At 41.9% G+C, this 24,254-nt stretch overlaps 1 protein-coding gene across 2 annotated transcripts; it reads right to left on the bottom strand.

Moving 5' to 3' along the window:
• Positions 1-645: 645 nt before the first annotated feature.
• On the bottom strand, positions 646-19,254 carry LOC134491027 (C-type lectin domain family 4 member E-like). 2 transcript variants are annotated; one of them, XM_063294489.1, is made up of 7 exons: positions 18,918-19,254; positions 15,968-16,072; positions 13,622-13,732; positions 11,426-11,488; positions 5,968-6,044; positions 2,801-2,913; positions 646-959 (listed from the first exon to the last, which is right to left on the bottom strand). In XM_063294489.1, the coding sequence occupies exons 1-7, from the start codon at positions 19,006-19,008 to the stop codon at positions 836-838; spliced, it is 684 nt and encodes a 227-aa protein (XP_063150559.1). In that variant the 5' UTR covers positions 19,009-19,254; the 3' UTR covers positions 646-835. The 2 variants fall into 2 exon arrangements, with proteins under 2 accessions (XP_063150559.1, XP_063150558.1); XM_063294488.1 differs by lacking the exon at positions 11,426-11,488 and having other exon boundaries at positions 5,968-6,113.
• Between the last annotated feature and the right edge of the window lie 5,000 nt (positions 19,255-24,254).

Raw genomic sequence — 24,254 nt, 5'->3', positions numbered from 1 at the left:
GTTCCTCCAGGGTCAAAAGGTTGAGAAAAGCTGTGTTAAAGTGTTACAGGTTCAAGAGCTGCCTTTTGGAAATTATAGGTGATAGTTTCACTGAGCTGCAAAGAAATCAAATGTAGTAATTTAATATGTCTTGATGCAGAAAATGTCAAAATATAGATGGTCCTCACCTAACAACCACTCGTCCAGCAACCATTTGAAGTTACCACAGCACTGAACGGGTGGTACGTAAAACCAGTCCTTGAGGTTCCAGCCATCAGAGCGTCCCTGTGGTCACATGATTGTGATCCAGGTGCTTGGCGACCAGTTCACCATTAAGATGTGGCAGCATCCTGCAGTCACGTGATTGCTCTTTGTGACCTTCACTGCTGGCTTCTGACAAGCAAATTCAATAGGGAAGCCAGCAGGAGGTTGCAAATGGCAACCAAGTAAGATTGCGCTTAATGGTGGTGCAGTTTTGCTTAATGATGGCAACTGGAAGTGCCAGAATTGCCATCGCTAAGCGGTGTACTCATGTGATGTCATGCTTTATGACCATGTTGCTTAGCGATAGAAATTCCGGTCCCAATTACTGTTGTTAACTGAGGACTGCCTATATGGTATCTATTAAAGAATAAACTATTGAACACTCAATTTTTTACAAACTGCAAGCAGAGCAAGAAAAGTATATTTATGTGAAATAAGCAAGTATTTAGTTTTTCCATATACAGTTCTGACTGGGAAAAGATAGAAGTTACATAGCAGTGCTGATCTGCTAGAATCTGCATAGGTTCAGCCTCTAGTTTTTGTGCTTGTCGGATGTACTGTAATCTTATGCTGGTGAGACTTCTCCATTGAACTAAAGCTTCCTCTCACAGATCCAGTGAAAGGTCTCTTTGCATTGGTGATCGTACCACAGACTGTTTTGCATCAAGGCACAGTTCTCAACTTTTCCACCATTAGGCTCATTTTGATGCCAATAGCTGAGAGAGAGGGGGGTGGGGATGGAGAGAGAGATCCTGGTTTAGAATGTCATTTGCAGTCATTTTCCATTTGAAAACGTTGGAAGGCAAGCCCAAGAAAAATATACCATATTACCTTCATATGTGTAGCTGTAGGGTGAAGTGCTACAGGCCTCAAACACAGCCTATGGGTCTACACACCCTGGCCCTGCTTTCAATTATTGCTGCCACAACCTATTTTCCAGGGCCACCTCCCCTTGCACCTTCCCTCATGCTTGGCCTGAGATAAAAGGCTCCCCACAACCTGTACTGTGGTGCCCTTCTGACAGACAGAAAAGTAAAAGTAAAAATAAAAATAGAGGCCTTGTAGTATTGAGGCACTTGACTAGGGGATTTCAGACCTCTTTGGGGCATAGGCCAGTCTCAAAAGAGATAAACAAAATCAAACGTTAGAGAAATTAAATATATTGTATTTGACAAAACAATATTTCTTCAATAAAGTATTGGAAAAAATCTTAGAAGAACTGCAATGCTCAGTCGGACCATAAGATTGCAGTTGTCTGTTGTAATTGGCTTGTTCTTTGCCACTGAGTCCCATAAAATAGAAAAAGAGATGGATGGAAATTTCCAAAATTAACCTTATAGATCATAAGAGGGTTGAAAGAAAGACAATACCACATGCACAACCTAAGGATTGTCATAAAAAGCCGGCATTACTAGCACAGAAATTTAAAATATAAATATAAATATAAATATATATATACACACACACACACACACACACACACATACATACATATAGAGGGCATAATCACTCAAGAAAAACAAAATGAATTTCTAATCTACCTATTTCTACATAAATTAAATGGACTCTTGAAACAAAACCTTGCTTTGGTTTTTTTGGTTTTTTCTTTTTCCTGAAAATGCCCATGTTAATTCTGAGGCAATGTTAATTCTGGGAACCTCTTGAACCCCATTCTTTTCTGCTTTGGTCCAGCGACTCCTCCCCAACTTCTCATTCCGGTCTGTCCCTGGCCTCCAAAAGGACTCAATTCTCTTAAAGCCATCAAAGAGGGAAGAGCTGGAATCCCTTACAGGAAGTCCTTGGCTTATGTCCATTCATTCAGCAATCGTTCAAAGTTATGGCAGTGCTGAAAAAATGGACATACAACCGGTATGTGAAGAATACAGCTTCAAGTTCTTATTTAACTATAATGCTAATGAATTAACTTCCTTGGAGAAATCACTCTGTCTTAGGCTAATCTGTTTCACAGAGAAGCAGTCACTGAAGTGAGCTCTATGGAGAAAGATGTTTAGACATAAATGTGACAATTAGAAAATATATACATTAAATTACTACCTATATTTTGGAGAGTTCGCTCCCTTAAATAAAGGACAACCTGCTTCTGAGTAAGCATGCATAGGCTTATGCGGTATCTGAGGATCAGCCACCTTCAGATGGGCACTACTGCATAATTTTATGCAGTGGTGCAAATACCCCTTGATAATTTTTTTTAAAAGTAATTTGTTTAAATAAAAACAGCCAACGTTTATTGATTCTCAACTGAGAACACAGAAAGTTCATGAGATCTCACCCATTTAAAATTTTTGTTAAGTCTTCTTACTTGTATTATTTTGAAGGTTGGTGGGCGTCATCTAGTGGCGATATGGGTAGCCTGGCACCTGAATACACTACGGGCATGTTCAGAGACACCAAGGAGTCAATACAGTAGCTAGAATGGCAGCCCGCTGAATGGATCTCACAATTCTAAGAGAACCCAAGCAGCAGACTACAGGGCTAGCCTCAGAACTTCTGCCTGAGCTGAGCTCCTGCGACAAACCATCTGGACACCAAAGCATACCTGTTGCCATGTTCTATGTGCGTCCCATCCACCCACTTCCAGTCACCTTCAAGCACCTGGTCAGTAAGGCCAATCCAGCAGGAAGGAGCCTTCATGATGGTTGCAATGTGGCCCTGTCACACACACACACAGAATAAATTCCAGTACAGCAGCTGATGCCATCAGTTGTAAAAAAAAAGGCAGATACGTTTTATGGAACAGCTTGGTTTGCTAATGGCAGAAAACTTCTAGTATTAGTGCATTTAATCCAATACATGAGGCATACTGAAAAGGATGCAAACTCATGTGATTTAGCTCAGTTGACTCCTTCAAAGAATCAAATCATTTGGAAAGGTTAAGAGAAGTAAAGGCACACAATGGTTCTCTAGGTCAGGAGTGGTCCTGCTGCCCTTGAAACATGTTTTTGTGGCCCCTCTACCTCTCTCTGATCCCAGTTATAAAAACTTTTTGGCAGTTCCCCACCAGTTTTAGGCAAGAAACCCATGACAATTAATAGCCTAAGCTCTAAAGCAGGTTTCATGTGTTTTTTAAAAGCAAAGAACTCCCCTCCAAAACCAGCAAAAAGAAAATCCTGGCTTTGCCCAAGGGAAAGACATGGGCCCATCTACTGCTCCTTGTCCTCATGACTCTCACCCCCTCCCCTGTGTTCAGGGTGTCCCTCGACCATCAAATTTTGTCAACTTCTGATTTAGGTCTGGGTTCCACCTACTGGCAGGACAGCCAGGAGATCAAGAGTAACAGAAGCAGGAACCCATCCAAGAGTGGAGCAACAGATTGTCCAACCCACATGATGAGATACTTACACCCTTCAGCAAAGTTAAATCTTCCGTTCTACAATTTCTCTCCAATGGGAGCAAAATGATACATTCCTATTCCAAGGCTGACATCATTTCCTCTTCTGGGGATCATGTGGATCCCTTTCCCAATCTACCTGTAGGTTTCTGAGCACACATCCTTTTTCCCCTTTCCACCATCAAAATGATCTTGGTGGACTTTCTTGCAATGGCATATTGGAGGCTCATTAGTTTCTGCCCTCTGCGAGCAGGAAGAAGCTCTGCTCTTCCCTGTGCTACCTCTACCCCGACTACCACCCAGACTAAAGGATCTTTCCCAAAATAGAGTACAAATATCACTGGGCAGACATGGAAAGTAAATTATGTTCAAATCAAGTACATTAAATATCAAATATTGTATCAATGTACAGAGGGTAGTGGCACATATTTACAATTTTTGAACATTTCCACACTGCATAAAAGAATACTTGTTTTGCATAATAGAAATACAAAAGCGCATTCTGAGAGCAGGAAGTAATACATGAACACAATTAATTGTTGAAAAACCCAAAGCTAGATCGGGCTAAGTTCCATCTAGCCTACTGGGCATTGTGACCTGATGTTTAGAGTCTGCCTTTTAGAATCAGAACAATTTGGACCACAGTCACTTTTCCTTTGTATGTTCTCCTGCCTTCCTTTCTTCCCTCCCTCTGCCTCTTTCCTCTTTCTGCCTTCTGCTAGGAATCCACTATGCCCTGAATGTCCTAAAGAGCCTGCTGTCGTCTACTGCTGGCTAGGTCATGCCTGCTATAAATGCTGTTCTGAGGCATTTATGGAAGGCAGCTGTATTACGCAAGAACCAGTCCAGAAGACAAGCTGAAATTCCTAGTGAAAACACATCACTCCTAACATTTTCCCATCTTAAATTTATTCGTATTTAAACAGAAGTTTTCTGTTTAACTTCTAGACCAGAATTATGTGTCTATTTCTAGTTCCCTGAAGAAGTGAAGCAGACATTCATTTAAGCTAAAATACTTTTAATTCAAAACTCGCCTAGGATCATGCAGTTTAGAGCAGTTATTAAGCTTGGATCTACTAAAAACATTATTTATTTATTTTTATTTATTTATCAGATTTTTATCACCGCCCATCTCCCCCACATGAGGGACCCTGGGCGGTTCACAATAAAAACAATTTAAAATTCAATAAAATCATAAATGCTACCAATAATCAATAAATATAAAATGCAATGAAATCCAAGCCATGGCAGATCCTATTGAACTCATAAGGGGATAAAACCAGTCCTGGCAGAACTAGGGAACCAACCAGCCCCAAGAATGGCTCTTCCTCTTCCCTTCCCACTCCAGGCAAGGCGGCAAAACCAGGTCTTCAGCTGTTTTCTGAAGTCCAGGAGGGAGGGGGTAACCTCACTTTCGGGGGGAGGATGTTCCAAAGGGCGGGAGCTGCTGCAGAGAAGGCCCACCTCCTGGACCCTGCCAGATGGAATTCTCTTACAGATGGGGTCCATAGCATGCCCTCTCTGCATGATCGGGTGGGACGGGTTGATGTAGTGGGGGTGAGACGGTCCCTTAGGTAACCTGGCCCCATGCCATGTAGGCCTTTAAAGGTGATACCAACACCTTGAATTGGACCCGGAAGCAAACTGGCAACCAATGCAACTCGCGGAGCAAAGGAGTTATATATGCTGATCTTGAAGCACCTAAAATCACCTTCATGGCGGCCTTTTGGACCAGCTGTAGCTTCTGGATACTCTTCAAGGTAGCCCCATGTAAAGCGCATTACAGTAGTCTATATGGGAGATGACCAGGGCGTGAGTGACTGTTCAAAGGGTGTCTTGCTCCAGGAATATGGATATATTGATGATCTGTTGTGGTTATTTATAACACTGTGAAGTTGTAGGTAATTGTAGACTCTAATCTTTTACTGGGACCATCCTTTAGATTTTGTGTATGACAGGCTTTTCCAACTTGAATGTCCTTCAGATATGTGGGCCAACTTCCAACATTCTCTATTCAACTGTTGTTGAGAATTCTGGGAATTGAAGTCTACTCATTTGGGAAACTGCCATATTGAGAGAAGTTGGTGCATAACTTCAGAATGTGATAACCTAATCCTGCTTGGGGACACTCCTGTACATGCTGCTGAGTGGGAACTTGGACTTCTGCCAAAGTCATGTCCTGTTGACATCACTGCCATGGCAGTCTGAAATTAGCTATACATTCTTAACTTTTATAGACCACCGAAGGCCAATTTTCAGGGAGCACTATATTTACCATATGGGAGCTAAAAAGCTTGCTGAAGGCTACCAGCACCCAGATGAAATTGTTTAGCAGTACATTCTCCCCACATTTCTGATAATCTGGCTACTCCTACCTTTTCCTCTAGGCTGTTGATCATCACTAGGTGGAATCCCATGGAGGTGCATGATTGGTTGGCCACATCCCAAGTTCCTGGAGAGTATGAAAAAAAGTAGTAGCTCCCCTGAAAGAAGGTCCAATCCATTGAAAACGGGTTGCAAGCTGGATTGAGAAGGAGAGAAACATATTGCCACCTTAGTATTGATTCAGATCTTAAGTGCTCTCAGTGGGAAATGTATTCTATGAACTCTGTTAACCATAAACTGCTCTGCCTGGTTGGAATTCCAAATTCAAGTGCCATACCTCTGTTGCCAGCGCAAATGTATATACAGGTGCTGACATGGGAACACCAACATTTTGCAAAAAGATTAGTCTAAATCTTTTGGGATGGTAAGAGACTTTGGCATTAGCCCTTTATACTTCTAATTATTGTGCAAGAAATACATATAATCACAATGATTGCAGGGTGGTGGGCATGGACTGAAAAAAATACAGTTGTTATCTCAACTGGAGATAACACAAACATTAACACAAACATTAAACCAAAAGGAGGCTTAAATTTCAAGGCTGACCATCTCTGGGAAAGACCTTGATTTGAATAATTGCAAAAGAGCTCAGTCCAGGGTTGGCTTTGCAGGTCAGTGCTGTGTCTTGACTGAAGGGGTAGATGTTCTAACCCCAACAGGTTCTATTCTTCTGATTGTACATGAGGCAGACCAGTTTATACCCGGTAGAATAAGATTTAAGTGGTATCAGAGAGACAAAGAGATTTATAATTAAATGGCTTTAATTATAGCACGTGTAATAGAACTTTTGCTGCTAGGAAGATTCTAATGGCTATTTTGGCCCCCACCAGACTCCCTGCCTCATCTGATTTTTAACAAGATTATTTTAATTAAAAAAAGAAGTGCAGCCCCTGTCCTCCATACTGGGCACCTGCCTCCAACACAATCCATATTTCATACAATGGCTGCACTCTAACATAGCCACACAGCCACTTAGGGTGGTGGGATTGCGGCTTAATGCTTTGTTTGGAAGGGTGTCTACCAGCCCCGCCAAGTAAAGCTGGAGGGATAGGAGGCTTCCTGGGTGCCTTAACCAGGGAAATTTGCTTTCTGGAAAATTATGAATATCTCGTGATTGGGCGTGTCAACCATTCTGAGAATACCTCACCGCGCTCTCCAAATCCTAGCTGAGCAGATTAGGAATTCCTTCTCTACCTTCTGATATTTCTATTCTTCATCTGTAAGGAAACCATATCCCCCACCTCTACTATTGAAAAAGGGCTTTTTTCTCCATAAAAAGTCTTGGTGAAGTATGTCCTCAAGGATGCATTTCCCACAATAGGTTTCAGACCAAGGTGTATACTTGGTCTTTGTGATGTGTTTGGCTACACCCCAGAAATTGGGTGGGACCAAGATGGAAACTAAATTTGATTTAATTTAATTTGAAAGCAATTAAAGTTAACTAAGTAAACACTAGCAACACAGAGTGATGAGAACAGGATAGGCACTGCCTTCAGAAATGATATGCACAGTCCCAACTATGTATCCCTGAGTTTCAGCATCTGCTCCTTGCTGTGAAGAGAGAGATGAGCCTTATATTATCCAAGGTGCCCACAAGCAAAGATCATAGCTGCAGACATGAACCACGTCTTGGGTAAGACATGACATGAACAGTAGCTTTAGCTGTCAGATCTCAGTCAGCCTAGAGCATCCAAGCAGCAACACACTTCCTTCCTGGATAAAATGAACAAGCCTTTGTGAAGAGAGGTGTTGCAGAGACTCACTGCTGCAGATGTTGTTGTGTGTTCCATAGATGAGCCAGCGACTCCAGTGCCTACTCTGGCTATACAGCATTGCCACCTTTCGGGCACTCTTGCCATAGTTGAAGTACAGATCTGTGCCCTGAAGGGCCAGGAGATCATGGTCACGGCACTCCCAGTGTTGAAGTGGTCTCTGTGCATTGCAGGGCTTCAGAAGGATAGCTACCTTGTTTTTTGCCCCGTGGGCTTCCACACATAGCTGTGATGCCACATGACGAAGGAGGCCTCTGGAGAGCCGCTGAAAGTGCTGGGTTGGGACATCACGGTCACAGGACGCTTGGACGAGATAGTTGGGCTGTTTCATAGTCATGCAAGCATTGTGAGCCTTGCTGAATAGTAAGAAGGGTTCAGGTACTGGAAGGGGGAGCGGAGTTAGTGTGGAAGAGGGATAGACAGAGGGTGAGTCAGGAGCCAGGGCAGAAAGAGAGAGAAAAAGGGGGAGAAAAACTTAGGTCTCTACTCAGCATCATCAAACGAGCCCCAAAGGAAAGGAGGGCCCAACAGTTCAACTCTGAATGACTTCTGAAAATGATCAAAAGCTTACAATTACTCTTAGAAATCCCAGTAGACCTACTCCAAATAAAGCTTGTTGACTTTGAATTGCGATTTTTTTTCTTTCTTCCTTTTAGGGTGTGATACAGGCATACTTGAAATTGGAGGAAACCTCTTTACAGTTTTAGATCCTGACATGCCAGCTATTAAAGAACATCATACTAATGTGATTGCTTGTAAGAAATTAATGGCACACAACATGAAATGCAATAGAATATTAAATGCTTAAACATTTATGTACAATTTTTCATCAATCATAGATATGAAGAGTCAGTTTTATGCAACTATTCAGATAGTCAGAGCAAAATACTTTTTAAATATTTTTTTCAGACCATTTGAAGCTGAAGGCGACCAGCAGATGGGATCTGGAGCAATGACCCACAAGATTGCCGCTACTTAATCTGGCCATGATCAAGTAGAACTTGTCTCCTTTTAAGATGCAACCACTTCATTACATTTTCAACACTGTCTGAATAACTGATGTTTCTAACACAGTTTTCTTTGTTTGTTAATTTATTGTACAAACTTTTCTGTTCCATCTATTCCAAGAACATTGGGCTGTTTACAATAAGATAAGAGATTCACAACTCCCTAAAGAAAAAATCTACAAAATAACACTTAAGCAGTACAGGAGCAATTTTTAGAACTAATACTAAAAGAATTGCAAGCAGAAATAGGAACACGTATTTTAAACAAAGAATATGAAACCTGAATCTAACAACAGCCAGCCAGATGAGTCTTGTAACAGTAGGGAACAGGAAGTTTTGCATATAGGTCTTCATGAGCTATATTAAAAAGGAGATAATTATTTGTTAAAACACATGTTCCTTTTTCTGCTTGCAGTTCTCTTGGTATTAGTTCTGAAAAATACTCCAGTGAAGAAAAGGAACTGTCCCATACTACTTAAATATTAGTTTGCTTAAATTCTTTCTTTAGGAAATTGGTATAATTGTTTCCCTCCCAAGGAATTACCACCTTGACATGGCAGAGGGCACAGGAGAGCACTAGTGACCTTGAGTGCATTGCTGGTGGCAAATGGAAGTCCTGTCAAGATCCTGACAAGGTCACTCTTGATGATAAGGTCAAACAGCAAGAGGTGAAGCTAAGAAGCTACCCTAACAGGGTTGAGGATAAGTGGAGTTCTGCAGGATGAGGGAAAACAACCCATCTAGCAGCAGGAATTCCAAAATCAGACCCAGAAGGTAATGGCAAACCACTTTTGTATCATTGCTAGTAAAAACCATATGAACATGGCTGTAGCATTTAAATGAATCTGGGTGTCAGATGATGGAATACAGGTAGTCCTCTCTTAACAACTATTTGTTTAGTGATGGTTTGGATTTACGATGGTGCTGAAAAACTGACTTATGACTGATCCTCACACTTAATGACCATCGCAGCATCCCCACGGTCACATAATCATAATTTGGGTGCTTGGCAACCAATTCGCATTTATGACCATCACCCCATCCTGTGGTCATGTGATTGCTATTTTCGACTTTCTCAACTGGCTTCTGGCAAACAAAATCAGTGGGGAACCACATGGTTCACTTAACCACATGATTTGCTTAATGACCATAGTGATTCACTTAACAACCACTGCAAAAAGGTCGTAAAATTGGGTCAGATTTGCTTAATGACCACTTTGCTTAACAACCAAGATTCCAGTCCCAATTGTGGTTGTTAAGTGAGGACTACCTGTACCCAAGTTGGCAGGCATTCCTCTAGTTCAGTGTTTTTCAACCTTGGCAACTTTAAGATATATGGACTTCAACTCCCAGAATTCCCCAGCCAGCTCTAGTTACTGGGAAAGAACACTGAGCTTCCCCAAGCAGATCTAGAGGTGATGACAGAACCCAATGGGATCTGCAAGAAATGCTGGTCACTGATAGTGCCAATATTGAAAAAGAAATTTCTTGATGTACAAGGACATAAACAATTGAAATATGGAATGCAGCAGGCATGAATCAAGGAAACTTGAGATTGGCAAAGTGGAGATGAAGTATATTAAATGGAATGTTTTTAGACTAGGTGAGCTTTGGTAGACCAGAATGGGCTGTTTTAAATCAGATTATAGTATCCAGGTCATGAGTCCCTATAAAGCAGTGTTTCTCAACCTCAGCAACTTTAAGATGTGTAGACTTCAACTCCCAGAATTCCCTAGCCAGCAAGGTTGGCTTCTGGCATCTCAGAATTCTGTGAGTTGAAGTCCACACATCTTAAAGTTACTGAGGCTGAGAAACTCTGCTATAAAGGAATGGGGTGGCCATGACACTCCACAAGGACATTGGTACATATGGGCTCATTTCTAAATAATAAACAACAGGATTTTACCTGTCAGAATTAGTGGATATTCAGTGATTATTTTATATACATTTATGCATTTATTACAGGTGGAAGAATAGATGACATTGCCATCAAGTTAATAGAATATTTGGGTTGGGTAAATATCAAAATGCAAGGAGGCAAGCACAGTCTGCTCCTAAATATCACTGGATGGATATCAGAATCAAATTGACTATGTAACAGGAAACAGGGAATAGCAGGTAGGGAAATCTAATTCAACCATGAATTAATGGTGTCAAATATTGGTTAAACTTAGAACAGTAGAAAAGAGTAGAAATGCCCTCAAACTCTGACCTGCACTTAAGGTATGCAAAAGAGAACTGCAGGAGCTATGAAAGAGATAGGAGACTTCATGAGAACTGAAGTAGAAAAATATTTCCAGGATGTCAAAGAAGAGAAGATCCAAGTAGCTTCCTGAGTCAGATTGCCAGGGAAAGATGGAGGTTGAAAAACTGGGGCAACCAAAGATCATGCCATGCAGACTTCCAGCATCAGACAAGAAAGTGCAAGGAAAGCTCTATCAATAGACAATGCCAACAAACAGGAAAATCATAAGAGTTATTTTAGAAAGATCAAAAATATCAAAGGAACATTTGCAAGAAAGGTAGGAGTGGTGAAATACTATCATGGAAGAGAGGCAAATTAGGTTAAAAGAAGATGGAAAGACTATATTGGCATTCTTTGCAAGCTTCTGAGAACAAAGCAAAGCTTGCGCTCATGAGCATCTTCCCCAACTGCCCAAGATACTAACCTGCTTGTTGCAGCTGCTTGTTCTCTTGGTGTGCTTGTTCCAAAGTAGCAACCATATTAGAATCTGTTTGGGCATACACAGACAGACAAGTCTCAGAGCTACAGATCAAAGGTCAGTGCTGAGGCCACTGGCACAGTAGCATTTGCCAAACGAGGCTGTTTGGAAGTGTTGTCTTCCCTTGGCTTTTCTCAGGAGTGGGCCGTATCACATTTTATTCAACAGGGGATGCAAGCATCATCAGCTTTCCTGCTCATATTGGTGCTCCCTGTTGGAAGTCCTGGCAAATCCAGCATGCCTCATTAGCATGTGAATTAGCACATAAATTGAGTTATCCCACAATGCAACTCTGAGGAAGCTGTTTGTTGCCACTCCTACTTCCTCTCTCTCTCTCTTTTCCCCTTTTTCCACCGATCTAGCAGGCAGCATAGATGCTGCTTTCTTCATCAGGGCCATGTGCTCGGGCCTTGATGAAGAATTCAGCCTCTTTCTTCCACGCAGCTCTTGGCAGCTGTAGGGCTGAGAGTTTAGGGCAAACTATGTATTTAGAAAGAAAAGAAGAACAAAGGAACTTCATCTTTTCCACCAAGATGGATGTAACAGAACAACAAAGAATAAAGTCAGTAAGATTCTTTTTACTTCTTAACTTAATCTGTCTAAGTGTGTGATTCTTTATGCTTGGGAGGGCTGAGTGTGTAAGATCAATAACCTGTGTTTCTCTGACATGCTCATTGAAGCTATCTAAGATAATTTTCCTTTTCTGTGCCAGCTTCTCAGCTGTGTTATAAGCTCTGCTCCATTTCAGTGGTTCTAGCAGGCCACTAAATTGGCTTCACTCCCTTCCTAGGTTTAGCTATTTCTTTGGTCATTGTATTCTGAGAAAATTACCCAACCGCATTATGCAGAACCACAGCTCAGCCTTAATATGGAGCACTTTCTTATTCCTAGAGTAGAACCAAGCATGCAACCAAATTAAGCAAAGCTGCCTTGCTTTGATGCACTTCAAGGTTGAATGGTCTGTAACACAGTTTTAAAGAAGTCAGGCATATTTTTGCTATTCATACATTAGACTTCTATCCTGCTTTCCTCCAGGTGCTCAAAATAATATAGATAGCATGTTCTCCTTCACTTTTCCCCTGCAATAACAATCTTGTGATGCATGTTGGGCTGAAATAGAGATTGGCCCAAAGTCAGGCCATCAGCTTCTATGGCTGAGGATGGATTTAAATCTGGGTCTTCCTGTTCCTGTTCCAACTCCTTAATCCAGAGACTCCCAACTTTTTTCAGACCAATGGGCATAGCTAGAATTCTGAGAGAGTGGTAGGGGTCTCTCACAAAATCCCTGCTTTTGTGTCTATTCTCAAAATGGCTGCCATGGGGGAGATAATCAGTGGGAAAGCACCAATTTGCCTGGATCCCATCTGACACAACTGTTTCTAGACTCCTCCCCCATTAGATTCTTCTTACTATGCCTATTTGTCCTTTTTCTGGGTAGGTGAGCATACTTCCCAATAAAGCATTGAGCTGCAACCATCATTTTTTGTAGGGGACAAAGGGAATCTTGGAAATACAAGGTAAATTGGATATTGGGATTTTGTTTTGCTTCCCAATTTTAATTTTTTTAAAGTAAAAGTTCAAGTGGGACTAGGCAAGAAACTTGTTGGGCACCAAGGGAAGTATCTGCAGATACAGTGATGTTTCTGGGCCCCATGCTGGCAATCCGTAGCTTTGGTTACTACACCAGTTAATAGAGAAGTAAGTGGCACCTACAGGGAGGGTTTGAAATGGACATGAAAATATGAGCCAATGAGTACCATGGGCAGCTTAAACTAGCTATTTTGCTTCCAGTGGGTACCTCTGCGGCTATCAGAAACTACACACAGCAATTGACTCTGTGGCTTCATCAATATTCTTCTCATGAAACTGCTGCTTCCTATAGGTTCTGAATTGGTGAAAGGGAGAAGAAAGGAGACTCCATCTTGGAGAATCCGGAAATGCCACAAAGTGCTCCAGGCTTTCCCCCTCCAGAAGCCGAGCAGGAGCTCTACCTCCTACCACTAAGCAGTGGATCTGAGCCTAGATCTCAGGTAGCCTTCCTGAATCCACCTCTATATTCTGATTCTAAGAGAATAGGCTGGTGGCTGCATGGATGTCCTTCTCATAACCCATCAATCTTTGGAGACCCAGCAGGACACTTACAGTGCACCAGTCCCAGAGCAAGCAGCAACACGTTCAGGGACACAGATGTGGCCAGCACAGCGGCACCAGCTACTAGGCCACCTCTGCGTGTGAAAGGTGATTTCCAGCATGCTGTGAAGAAGAGAGAGAATTTGAGTAGCTCTTGCTCCCCCAGCAACTGCCCTTTCAGTCCCATACGACAAACATTTTGGGGAAAAAAAATGCTTAAAATGAATTCTACTGATTTGTTGCCTTTTGCTAAATATATCTTTCTATACATACATGTTGTGCTAAATACACCTTTTTATCAAAAACATGTAAGCCATATATAAATGACAGCACTCTTAACACACCATAGAAACTAACTAACTAATTTATATTCTGAGATGTTCCAGTTCATATATCTGGAAAATATATTTATTTTCAGAAAATAAATTCTTTGTTTAGAACATTTCTATGGGGTTCTTTGATTCTAAGAATATCTTTACAGAAAATGCAGTTACCAATTAATGAGGGAGGATTCGGTTTTCCGAGTCTGGAGCTATATCATCATACTTACTTATTGTCAAGTATTAAATACAGGAAGCCAACAGTTGGTGTTAATTTTCCAATTTGGGCAACTTTGGAATATACACATATAGCACCTTTGGTTGGATAGAAAGTATTAGGATCTAAATGCCCTAGAACTCTAGTATCTCTGGAAAAAATTACATCAGTGAGGAAGTTATAGAATGTAATGTCTAATAAAAAAAGATCTGACCTCTTCTCCCATGCTAAATTGACTCTATGGGGAAACCCAACATTAAAAATTGGGAAAAAGATGGTGATATGGAAAAATATGGATGGAAGTGGGGATACCGACTTTGGACCAACTGATTGACAATGACAATGAATTTTTAACATATGCTGTGTTAAGAGATAAATATCATCTATCAGATGTAACCCAATGGCAATATTTACAGTTACAACATTTGTTTGGACCAGCAGCATTTTCGGCTTCCGAGGCACCTGAGATATTGGAACAATCTGTTAAATCCTTTAAAACTAAACCCCCTACCATTAGTTTTTATAGATATTTGTTATCGATAAATCACTTTGATATGCAGATGCTAAGAAATGAGTGGAATAAAGAATTAGAGGTTCCTATATTGCCTAGACAATGGGGGAGTGTCTTAACGTCTATGGCAAGACCTTAAACTTTCATTTATACAACAAAAAATAATATTAATTTATTGGACTCCATTATGTTTGTATAGAAAAGAACTAAGGCAGCATTTTGCTGGAGATGTAATAAGGATAATGCTTCTTTAAAACACATCTTTTTACAATGTCCTGTACTTACTAAGTTTGGGGAGAAAATAGAGGACTATAAAAATATAACTATGCGACAAAAGCTAAAATTTTCAGAGGACAATATTCTCCTGAATTACATATCCGGTACATGGAATTTGACAACTGGACACTGTAAATGGATTCTCTGTGCCTTTACTACAGCTAAAAAACTGATAATGCAGCATTGGAAAGATAAATATATGGCCCCATTCACTCAGTGGATTGAAGACCTGATTACACTTGACACTTACGAGCCTATAGATGTAGACTTTTTGTGGACAAGTATAATGAAATATGGAACTCATTTATGCAAAATACAGTAGGTTAAAAAGAATGATAGTTATATAAGTACAGTATATTAGGAATATTTATATTAGATAAGTATATAAAGAATTGTAACTGTTAATTGTTATAATGATGTGCTTTGTTTCTTTTTTCACTTTTTAAAAGCACTTTTTATGCATTGTTTTTTTCCTCTGAGAACATATGTATTCGCATTATAATTATCTTTGGGTTTTGTTTCTTTTCTCTTTTTCTGTGATTATTTTAAAAGCAATAAAATAAATAAATAAACACACAATAGGAACTAACCAAAAAAGAAACATATGTAAACTTGGGGCAAGGGCAATCTAGCATGGTGAGGCTGCCAGTTAAACACAATCAAACCAGTAGAAAGGAAGCAGTCCAAAACAGGGAGTTGTAACTCCTTCCCTGCAGCCCTTAATGTAAGCCATGTTGGCTGTGTTGGAAATCCAAATGTAATGGCAGCATCTCATGTCCTACTGATCACAAGGGGGCAGTTGAGTACAGATAGAGAGGGAAGGATTGATTCTGTGCCCCTTCTTTGTCTGTCTGAGGTCACTTCCTTCTGCCTTTCTTCCCAGGTACACACACAGACACATAGGTGGCAAATACTTTTGGATTCTCCTCCTGGTAGGAGGACGCAGCTAGCTAGGTGTTAGGCTTGGCCTATTCCTATAATGTATTTCCTGTGCATGGACCTTCCTGAGAAGCTTGGCCTCGGTCCTTCCCTACCTGGAGAGCAATCTGCAGGCAGTGGCTCTGCTTCTTTCCCCTCCAGTCTGATTGCCGGGTCAATAGGCTCATAGGTACTCTCCACCTCTGGGTTCTCTTTGGAGTCTGTTGGGAGGAAAAGGAGATTATAGTAAGACCGTCCCAGTTGCATTTGTGTGTTACTGGTCTGTCCTCATGGAGGGAAGACCAGACCAAAGCCATGAGAAGTTGTGGGGCATTTGGGATTGACAAACGTATCAGCCAAGACAGAACAATACTGACTAGCAAGAATTCTTGAGACCACAACCGTATCTCCTACCACTGATAGGAAGTTCTCTGCCTGCTTCTTATTTTGTAATGAAAAATAAAAAGGAAAAGAGAGAGAGTAAAGTTTCCCCTTTACTGCCATCTATTGTAGAACAAGTGAAAGGCCTATTAGTTATCAAGCTAATGAAATGTGAAAGGTCCCCTGTGCAAGCACCGAGTCATGTCTGATCCTTTGTGGGGATGCTGCTTTCGCGATGTTTTCTTGGCAGACTATAGAGCGGGGTGGTTTGCCATTGCCTTCACCAGTCGTCACCATCCCCAGCAAGCTGGGTACTCATTTTACTGACCTCGGAAGGATGGAAGGCTGAGTCGACGAGAGCCAGCTACCTGAGAGAGAATCCAGCTTCTGCTGGGATTGAACTTGGGTCGTGGGGAGTTTCGGTTGCAGTACTGCTGCCTACCACTCTGCATCACATGAGGCTCTTAGTAATCAAGCTACTTATTAATAATTTATCAACTACAATCAACAGGAAACTTTCTATTAATGTTGCAGGGAACCTGTGCTGAATAGTCAGTAACTCATATGAAGTCAACCCCCTTCAGTGACCTGGAAAGTCACAAATGGTATCCTGACATCAACATTTTGCAATTTTGCGAAGTTTTAAATTATCTCACATTGCTCATGCAACATATGATAGCTGGAAGAAATGGTAAGTAAGATTCTGCATATTAGAATCATAGCGTTGGAAGGGACCTTGGAAGTCTTCTAGTCCAACCCTCTGCCCAGTGCAGGAATCTTCATACCATTCTGGACAAATGGCCATCCAGACTTTTCTTGAAAACCTCCAGTGATGGAGCACCCACAGCTTCAGGAGGCAGGCTGTTCCACTGCTTAATAGTTCTCAAAGTCAGGAAAATCCTCCTTATTTCAAATTTGTATCTCTCGCTGTAAAGCTTCCACCCATTAGTTCTTGTCTTACCCTCAGGAGTCAGGGAGAATATTTTGACACACTTTGCCCTTCATTTATAGAAGACTTCTATCATGACTTCCCTTAGCCCTCTAATGTCTCCCCTAAGCCTTAAAGAAGAGATCAGAGAAAGAGAATGCTTTGGCAATAACCCTGTCTCTTCTGTAATAGCTAGATCTACTGCTACTCTACTAGTTTTTGATTTCTACTTCCCCCTTCAGTTTTTTCCTCCTTAAGATAATGCTGGATGAGGTAAGCTGGCCAGTGTCAGATCTTACATCAACTCGATACCAAGCTTAGCTGAGGGCATCTCTGTTTAATACTTTTATTTTGGTCCCACCCTCCTCAAGAGTAAATGATTAATATTAATATTCTTCCATAATTAAGTATTGAGGATCCCAAACCAGAATGTGATCGGCGTCTTCTGTTGCTTTGTGCTGCACAAATTGGGTCAAAGATGCAGCTGGTTGTTATCCCAACTTTTCCAGATACATGCCTTCATCTGTACAAGAAACACATTTGGACTGAGATTCAGCCCAATCTCATGGGCTGAATGTTTCTCCAGAAACATGGATATTTCTGATACCTCCGGTGTGGCCACTTATTTTTCCAGTTCAGATTCGCATTCAACTTTATTTGAAACAACCTCTTTCATGTCATAGTGGACTCTTGCTTACCTAACTTGGGCTTCAGATGCCCATAACAAAAATAATCTGCCCCCCTAACAGTGGCCATGAAGAGGCTTCCTTGCTAAGGCCAGAGATGGTTTGTCTTCTTTGCTCCAGCTCACCCTCCTCTTACTTCAAGATTCTGTGCTCTTCAGAAAACTCAGGAGTGCTTTTTCCTAGACTGAGATCATTGTGGGTAAATGGGGAATGTTTCAACCTTCCTTCCCAGCTATCTGTTTTGCAAAATCCTCTCCTCACCCTTAACAGACATCTGGTTAACCATACAGTTAGGATGGTGCCAATGGAGTTTTTTTTTTTTAAAAAACCCTGCATATGGAGAAGAAGAAAGAAAAAAAAATGGGAAAAGAGAAGGGCAAGTATACGTTATCTGTGTAATGGATTGTGAAGTATTTATTTATAAGTCTTATAGGCTGCTCTGATCGACCAACTCTGAGGGTGTACAACTTCCCAAATCTGTAATTTGGGTTAAAATAAATACCTAATCATCAAAAATTAAAACCAAGATCATTCATTATAAAATAACCATATATACACCAGGAATCAAAGATTCCAAAAACACATTTAATGAAATTATTCAACCAGAAGGATAATTATAGTAGCCTTGTCCCTCACAGGCTTTCTAATGACCAGGAGGGACAGGGCAGCAAAACATTTCAGGCAGAATATATTTCAGAGGAGGGGAGAAGTGACTGAGAATACAGCCCCGTGTTATTTGCAGGAGTATTGCTGATGCCGAGGACAATTCATCACTCATCGCATTCTGGCAGCTAAGCAACTCTAAGAAGCCTTTGGGAGTAGGCCATGTTCATCCTCTGGAAGTTCTAAGCTAGGGAGTGAAATCAAAGGAAAAAATATGCATGGGATGGTGGAGGGGAAGCATCCAGGGAAAGAGGCAGACGCCTTGAAACTCCATCCTATATACAGCTAGGAGTAGGCATAAGAGTGGTGGAGAGGTGTCCCCAAACTCAGGACTGGAGTTTGCCACCTCACACTACTCAGTAGATCCAATTGAGCCAGGTGCTCTCAAGAATTATACTTGCCACTTACCTGGCCACCTTCTTGGTTCATGGACCTTGGGAACTTCTGTCTGATGTTCAAGCACATCCACATTGCTATAGAGTCCCTTCCACGATGCCATCCTGTAGAAATGCTCCTCTGCAAAACTTGCTGTGTAATACGTGTACCAATGTGTGATTGAATTCTGGGCGCACAAAGTGGGAGGATCCCATCACAACTGACTGGCTGATGTGAAGGAAATGAGGCAGGAGCTATTTAAGGGTCCAAAACAAAAAGGAAGCTCTTTCTAGGGCCTGCCCAAGTGTCCTAACGTAATGAGTGGCAATTTGGTGGGTCAGGAAAACATGTATATCCTCCCAAGCCTGCCGATCAAAACATGAGATCTTCAGAACTGATCAGTACAAATTGGACAATTAGAGAAGGTTCTAAATTGAACTTAAAAATAAACGTACATAAATAAGTGCATGCATACTGTATTTCAGAGTTTAAAAAATATTTCAATAAATATTGTAACTAGCCACATATGATTGTAGTCCATGTGAGTCCATGCCCAGGGCTTAGCATAGATTCAGAGGCTGGAGGTACAGTCCAAGACTTAGATAGGGCCAGTTGTTGGCTTGCATAAAATGGCAGAAGTCTCAGGTTGGTCTGCTGGTGGATCTGTGGTGTAATGTTTCTGGCACTGTTGTTTCCAAAATGTGAGTGCTGACTGCTGGCAGACTTTCTGAATGGTAGACAGTTGTGCAATTTCTATGAGCACATCTGTCATTTCCTCACTAGTTCTTTCTTTGTTTTTTGTGGGGGCAGGGTGGGGGAATATAACATATTTTTCCCTCTTCCCTCCACTATTCAGGCTGCGTAGATTGACAGTCATTCTGCCAGTAAAGCAGCAGCCTTCCTTTGAGACAGATAAAATACATTTAGAATTGCTCAGCCTTTTTGGTTGTAAATATTGACATCTACCACTTCTGTCCAACCCCAGCAAAGTTGCCTGCTCCCTCCCTCCAAAATCTTTTGATAGTCATGTCTGTCCCATGGAGCTGTATTCCAGCAGTTTATTGTTCTCCTTAAGGCTGTTCACATGCAGTTCTTTCTAATGATTGGAGCATTTAGATGTTGGTTATGATGACATTCTCTCTATGGATGTATGGGTTTGTGCATGGCGAGTGTGGAGTTGTTGCTGTTACCATTAGCTTTTATGAATTATATTCATATTCTCAATGGATGGGCAACATGCCTCCTTTTACAGGAGCCCCCCTTTAATTTTCTTGGAGACACATTGCCACAAAGGGTGTAGTTGGTGACAAAGTCACTGGGATGGATAGAGTTGGGGGTTTTCAGGGTGGGGTGGGGATTGACGGAACCCTGACTTTAGCTAGAAAATGAACAAATTGAACCACCAAAATTTTAAAAGTTGCAACAAATTGCAAAAAGAAAAGCAATTACCCCATTTCTAAAAATCAGTAAAATTTCCTAGAAATTTTATGCTAACAAATGTAATTGCTCTGTTTTGTGGTCCCAGTGGAAGTCATAATGTGCCCTTGCAGATATAAAGTAAAGTTTTGCTAGACATCCTCGCTGTTGGATGGTATTGGATTGATTTTGAGAGCAATACTGATCTAGCAGATGGATGAGCAGGCTGTAGTGATGGATGGAAAATGTTAGACCAATGTCTAATTTTACATTATCTTACACCAAGCATTGCCAGTTACTCTCATATAGTGGTTACTAAGAATAGTGCCTCTTATCTTTCCTGTCTTAGAGTGCTGAAGTACAGCTGGGCCTTTATGTTGGCCGGATTTAATCTTTTTCCTGTTGATGGGCAGATAGAAAAATCTCTTTTGCCCAAGGCCTTTGTGAGAGTCACAGGAGAGGTAGCAACAGCACAGGCCACGTTCTTTTCCTATATGATCCTTTTTATAGAAGCTTTAAGCAACTTATCTTATGCCCGTACTATGGAGCATTCCATAAGGAAGGGAAGGAACTCTGCATTTTATGCATCTTGTCTTTTATCAGACTTATTTGATTTATATACTTGCAACATAACCCGGGGTGGCTCACAAGTAACAGTAAAAACAACAAAAACAGTAAGAAAGATAAAAAAACCAACACAGAAATTCCTGGTGCCCCCAACCTGGAGACATTACTCTCTCTGGCAACAGCAGCAGTTATGTTTTGGGCCATGTCATCTGCCCTTAAATGTGCCTAGTCTTTGTAGAGAATTGTATACTTACAGGAATTTTAGAATAGGATCCAGAGCACCTCGTTTTTTTATCGAGAAATGAGTTTGATGTGTATGGAATGGAAAGTACAGGCCTGGAGAAAATCTAGCAGAGATCTGAAATTTTCTGTGGTGGAAAGAGGACATTCTTCCTGAAACACTGAGCGTGGCTAGACAAGGTGTAATTAGGGACTGCCATGTATTATCTAAGAAATTATTCCTTGCACCAGCATCCACTTGTATAGACACACATCCCAAGAGAGTAATTTGGGATGCGTCTCTACTGCCTGTCCAAATGCTTTCAAGAGTAGATGTTGGCTGTGTTCAGGGAGGGAGGCAACAGTAGGGGGAAAAGCAGAGGACCAGACTGGGATGAGAAGCCTGGTTGGGTGAACAGAATGGTTGGGAAATGCCAGTGTCTCATACAGACCATCTCTCCTGGGCCTGCTCAGGAAATGTCATCTGTGTTATCAAGAGCCCCCCCCCTTTGGCCTGCTGGTGATAGCCAACTCCAGAATTGGAATGGAGGCGGAAGCAGGCAGCTCACCACACACCCTCTTATCACTAGGCCAGCCTTCCGTCCTTTCCCTCTTCCATCCAGCTGACTGAATGCTCACATTCAAACATGCCATCCAAGCCTAACTTTCCCAATAGAGGTAAAGTTTGGTTTTCCTTGCCTTGCATTTCCAACCTGGTTTTTCCTGGTTGTCTTCTAGATGCCTTACTTTGAAGCTTGTGTTTGCAGCTTGCTCTGAGGAAAGTACAACAGTTCTTGAACCGCCTTACCCACTCTGTGCCCTCTGGTTGCACTGAGATTATAATGCCCAGAAACACCAGCCAACACTGCCTTTAATGCTGTGAGTTGTAACCCTGCATACTCGCACAGCTCCATGTTTGGGAAGCCCGGTCTGAATGGGCAGCTACAACCACTGGCTAGTTCTGTTCCTTTGGACTCTTCTTCATAATACTGTACTGTGCATATATTCCCATGAACCAAATGAAAGCAGCAAGTCCTTCTCCTTCCCTCCTTATTTCATCTTCCAGGTGCTCTTTCCCCAACCTGAGACCCTCTACATGTCTAGAAAGAACTCCTGGGAGATGCTTCATCAGTAAAGGTGAAGAACAGTGGACTGGGTTTCATTAACATCACCCTCAAGCTCCATTTGTGCCCAGAGGAAGTGTTAACTCTTCCCTAAGAGATTTTTGTAAGAATGAGGCTAATCTCCTCATGGGAATTAAGCCTACCCACTGGTGTGTTTCTAGTGGCATTCTCAGTGTGGTTATTAGTGGCTAAGGTAATAACTGGTAATCCAGCATTCCCTGCTTGTTTCACTTCTAAAGAGCCCAGGGAACAGTAGCTGTGTCCACACCTCCCCTGACCCACAGTTAAGTGAGCCACGGTTTACAGAATTAATCCAATACCCTGGATTTGCATGAAACACTAAGCCACAAACAACATTTTAGGGTGTTATGCTGGTTAAACCAGCCAGCATGGAGCTGCTTTCTTCCCACTTTTGTCCAAGCATCCCAGATCTCAGCCCACGGCTCCTGTCTGTCCTCCTGAGAACGGAGCTCCTTCACCAGCATTCTTCTTTTTATTCTGTGGCAACAGTATCTGTAACCAAGAATGGCTTGTAATATCTAACTGTAGAGGGAAGAGTGGAGAACCTCCATCCTTTCCCCCCATCCAGCCAACATTGAGGCCATAGCACTCTATTGTTGCAAACTGACCACTGCCACTTTGTGGCCCAGGACATTAAATACAAAACCATGAGGAAAACATTCCAGATCCATTGTTCATAATATATTTACGACTGTCCTACGTAGTATTTAAAGTGTGTACAAGCCTTTGAGCTACTTGAACTCCAGAACTCGTAATCAAGACAGATTTTTGCAGAGAGGAAAACTCCAAAAAGGAGGGCAGATTGTGATCTGCCCCTTAGGAGTCAGTTTCAAAATGGAGAATTAATTTTTCCCTAGCTGTCTGGGACAAAAGCAGCGTCTGACCTTCCGTGTGGCCTCCCCTGCCCCAATTCTCATTGGCTGTGTTGCCAGCCCCTCCATTCTGACCCAGAAGCTGTTCTTTGTTTGAGGAACAGCCATCGAGTTTGATTCTGCTTATTTGAGGCAACCCCATTAGCTTCCAAATTCAGGATGCTCTTTGGTTCCCTTATGGCAGTTGAGTTAAATCCATGCAGTAAGCTGAAATGTACTTTCCTCTTTCGTGTTTCCCAGTTGAAATGACATGCAGCTAGTCATACATCAAAGTCTGCTGTTCAGTGGGCAAATCATTCTGTTATTGTTGTAACTGATTTCATAGCCCAGCAAAGGGGAAAATAATTACCAAAAAAAAAAAAAAACCCCAACTCATCCAGCAAGACAGATTTTTGGTATTCCAGGTGGTCAGGACACTGCTGTTGTTCCTCCACGCACCTTCCGAGGCAAGAGGCTGCTGTTCCTGACACAGCCTCTGACTCTCACTACACTACAGGAAGCAGTGATCCCGAAGTGCTGCTGATTGGCCCATTCTGGAACGTCATGGCTCTGATATATGGACGACCTTCTATGATGCCCACTATCCATTCACCCTTACCAGTGGTCCACTTGTGGGACATCTTTTGCACCCAGTCTTACCCTATTGCTGCGCCAGGGCGTTCTGGAGAGTGCTCCCTTGTCAGTGAAAAACAGGGCAAGCTCTTCTAGCAGTGTGTTTCATGAGTAACAGCCAGCAGCAGCGTGTGGAGGTGCAGCTGCACCTTTGCTCCCTGCTCCACTGTGGTGTGCAGTCTGGCCATTTGCTTGACTACCACCTCCTTTGCACTTACTCTGATGGCTGCCATGCTTTCCAATTGCTGCCACGTATCATCACCACCATCATCATGTATGCTGCCTGACTCAACGATTCTGGGCTTCAGGCTTGTCCTTCCACCTGCATACAGTGGGACAGACATTTCTCCTCAGCATCTTGGCGTTGCATCTGCAGTGGTGAACTCAATTAGCATCCACTCCTGTGCATCCTAAGTGTGCCTTATGCCTATGCAACCTTCATTTATCTGGGTAGCCAAAGAAATGAAGCAGCAGTCTCTTTCCACCAGATGTGGGACTGCTTTTGCTTCACCCTTAACATGGCATCCATGTCCTTTGGC

This window comes from Candoia aspera, chromosome 2 (genome assembly GCF_035149785.1).
Source record: "Candoia aspera isolate rCanAsp1 chromosome 2, rCanAsp1.hap2, whole genome shotgun sequence".
NCBI lineage: Eukaryota > Metazoa > Chordata > Lepidosauria > Squamata > Boidae > Candoia > Candoia aspera.
Note: the sequence above shows the minus strand (reverse complement) of the source record. Positions and strands in the feature narration are given on the sequence as shown.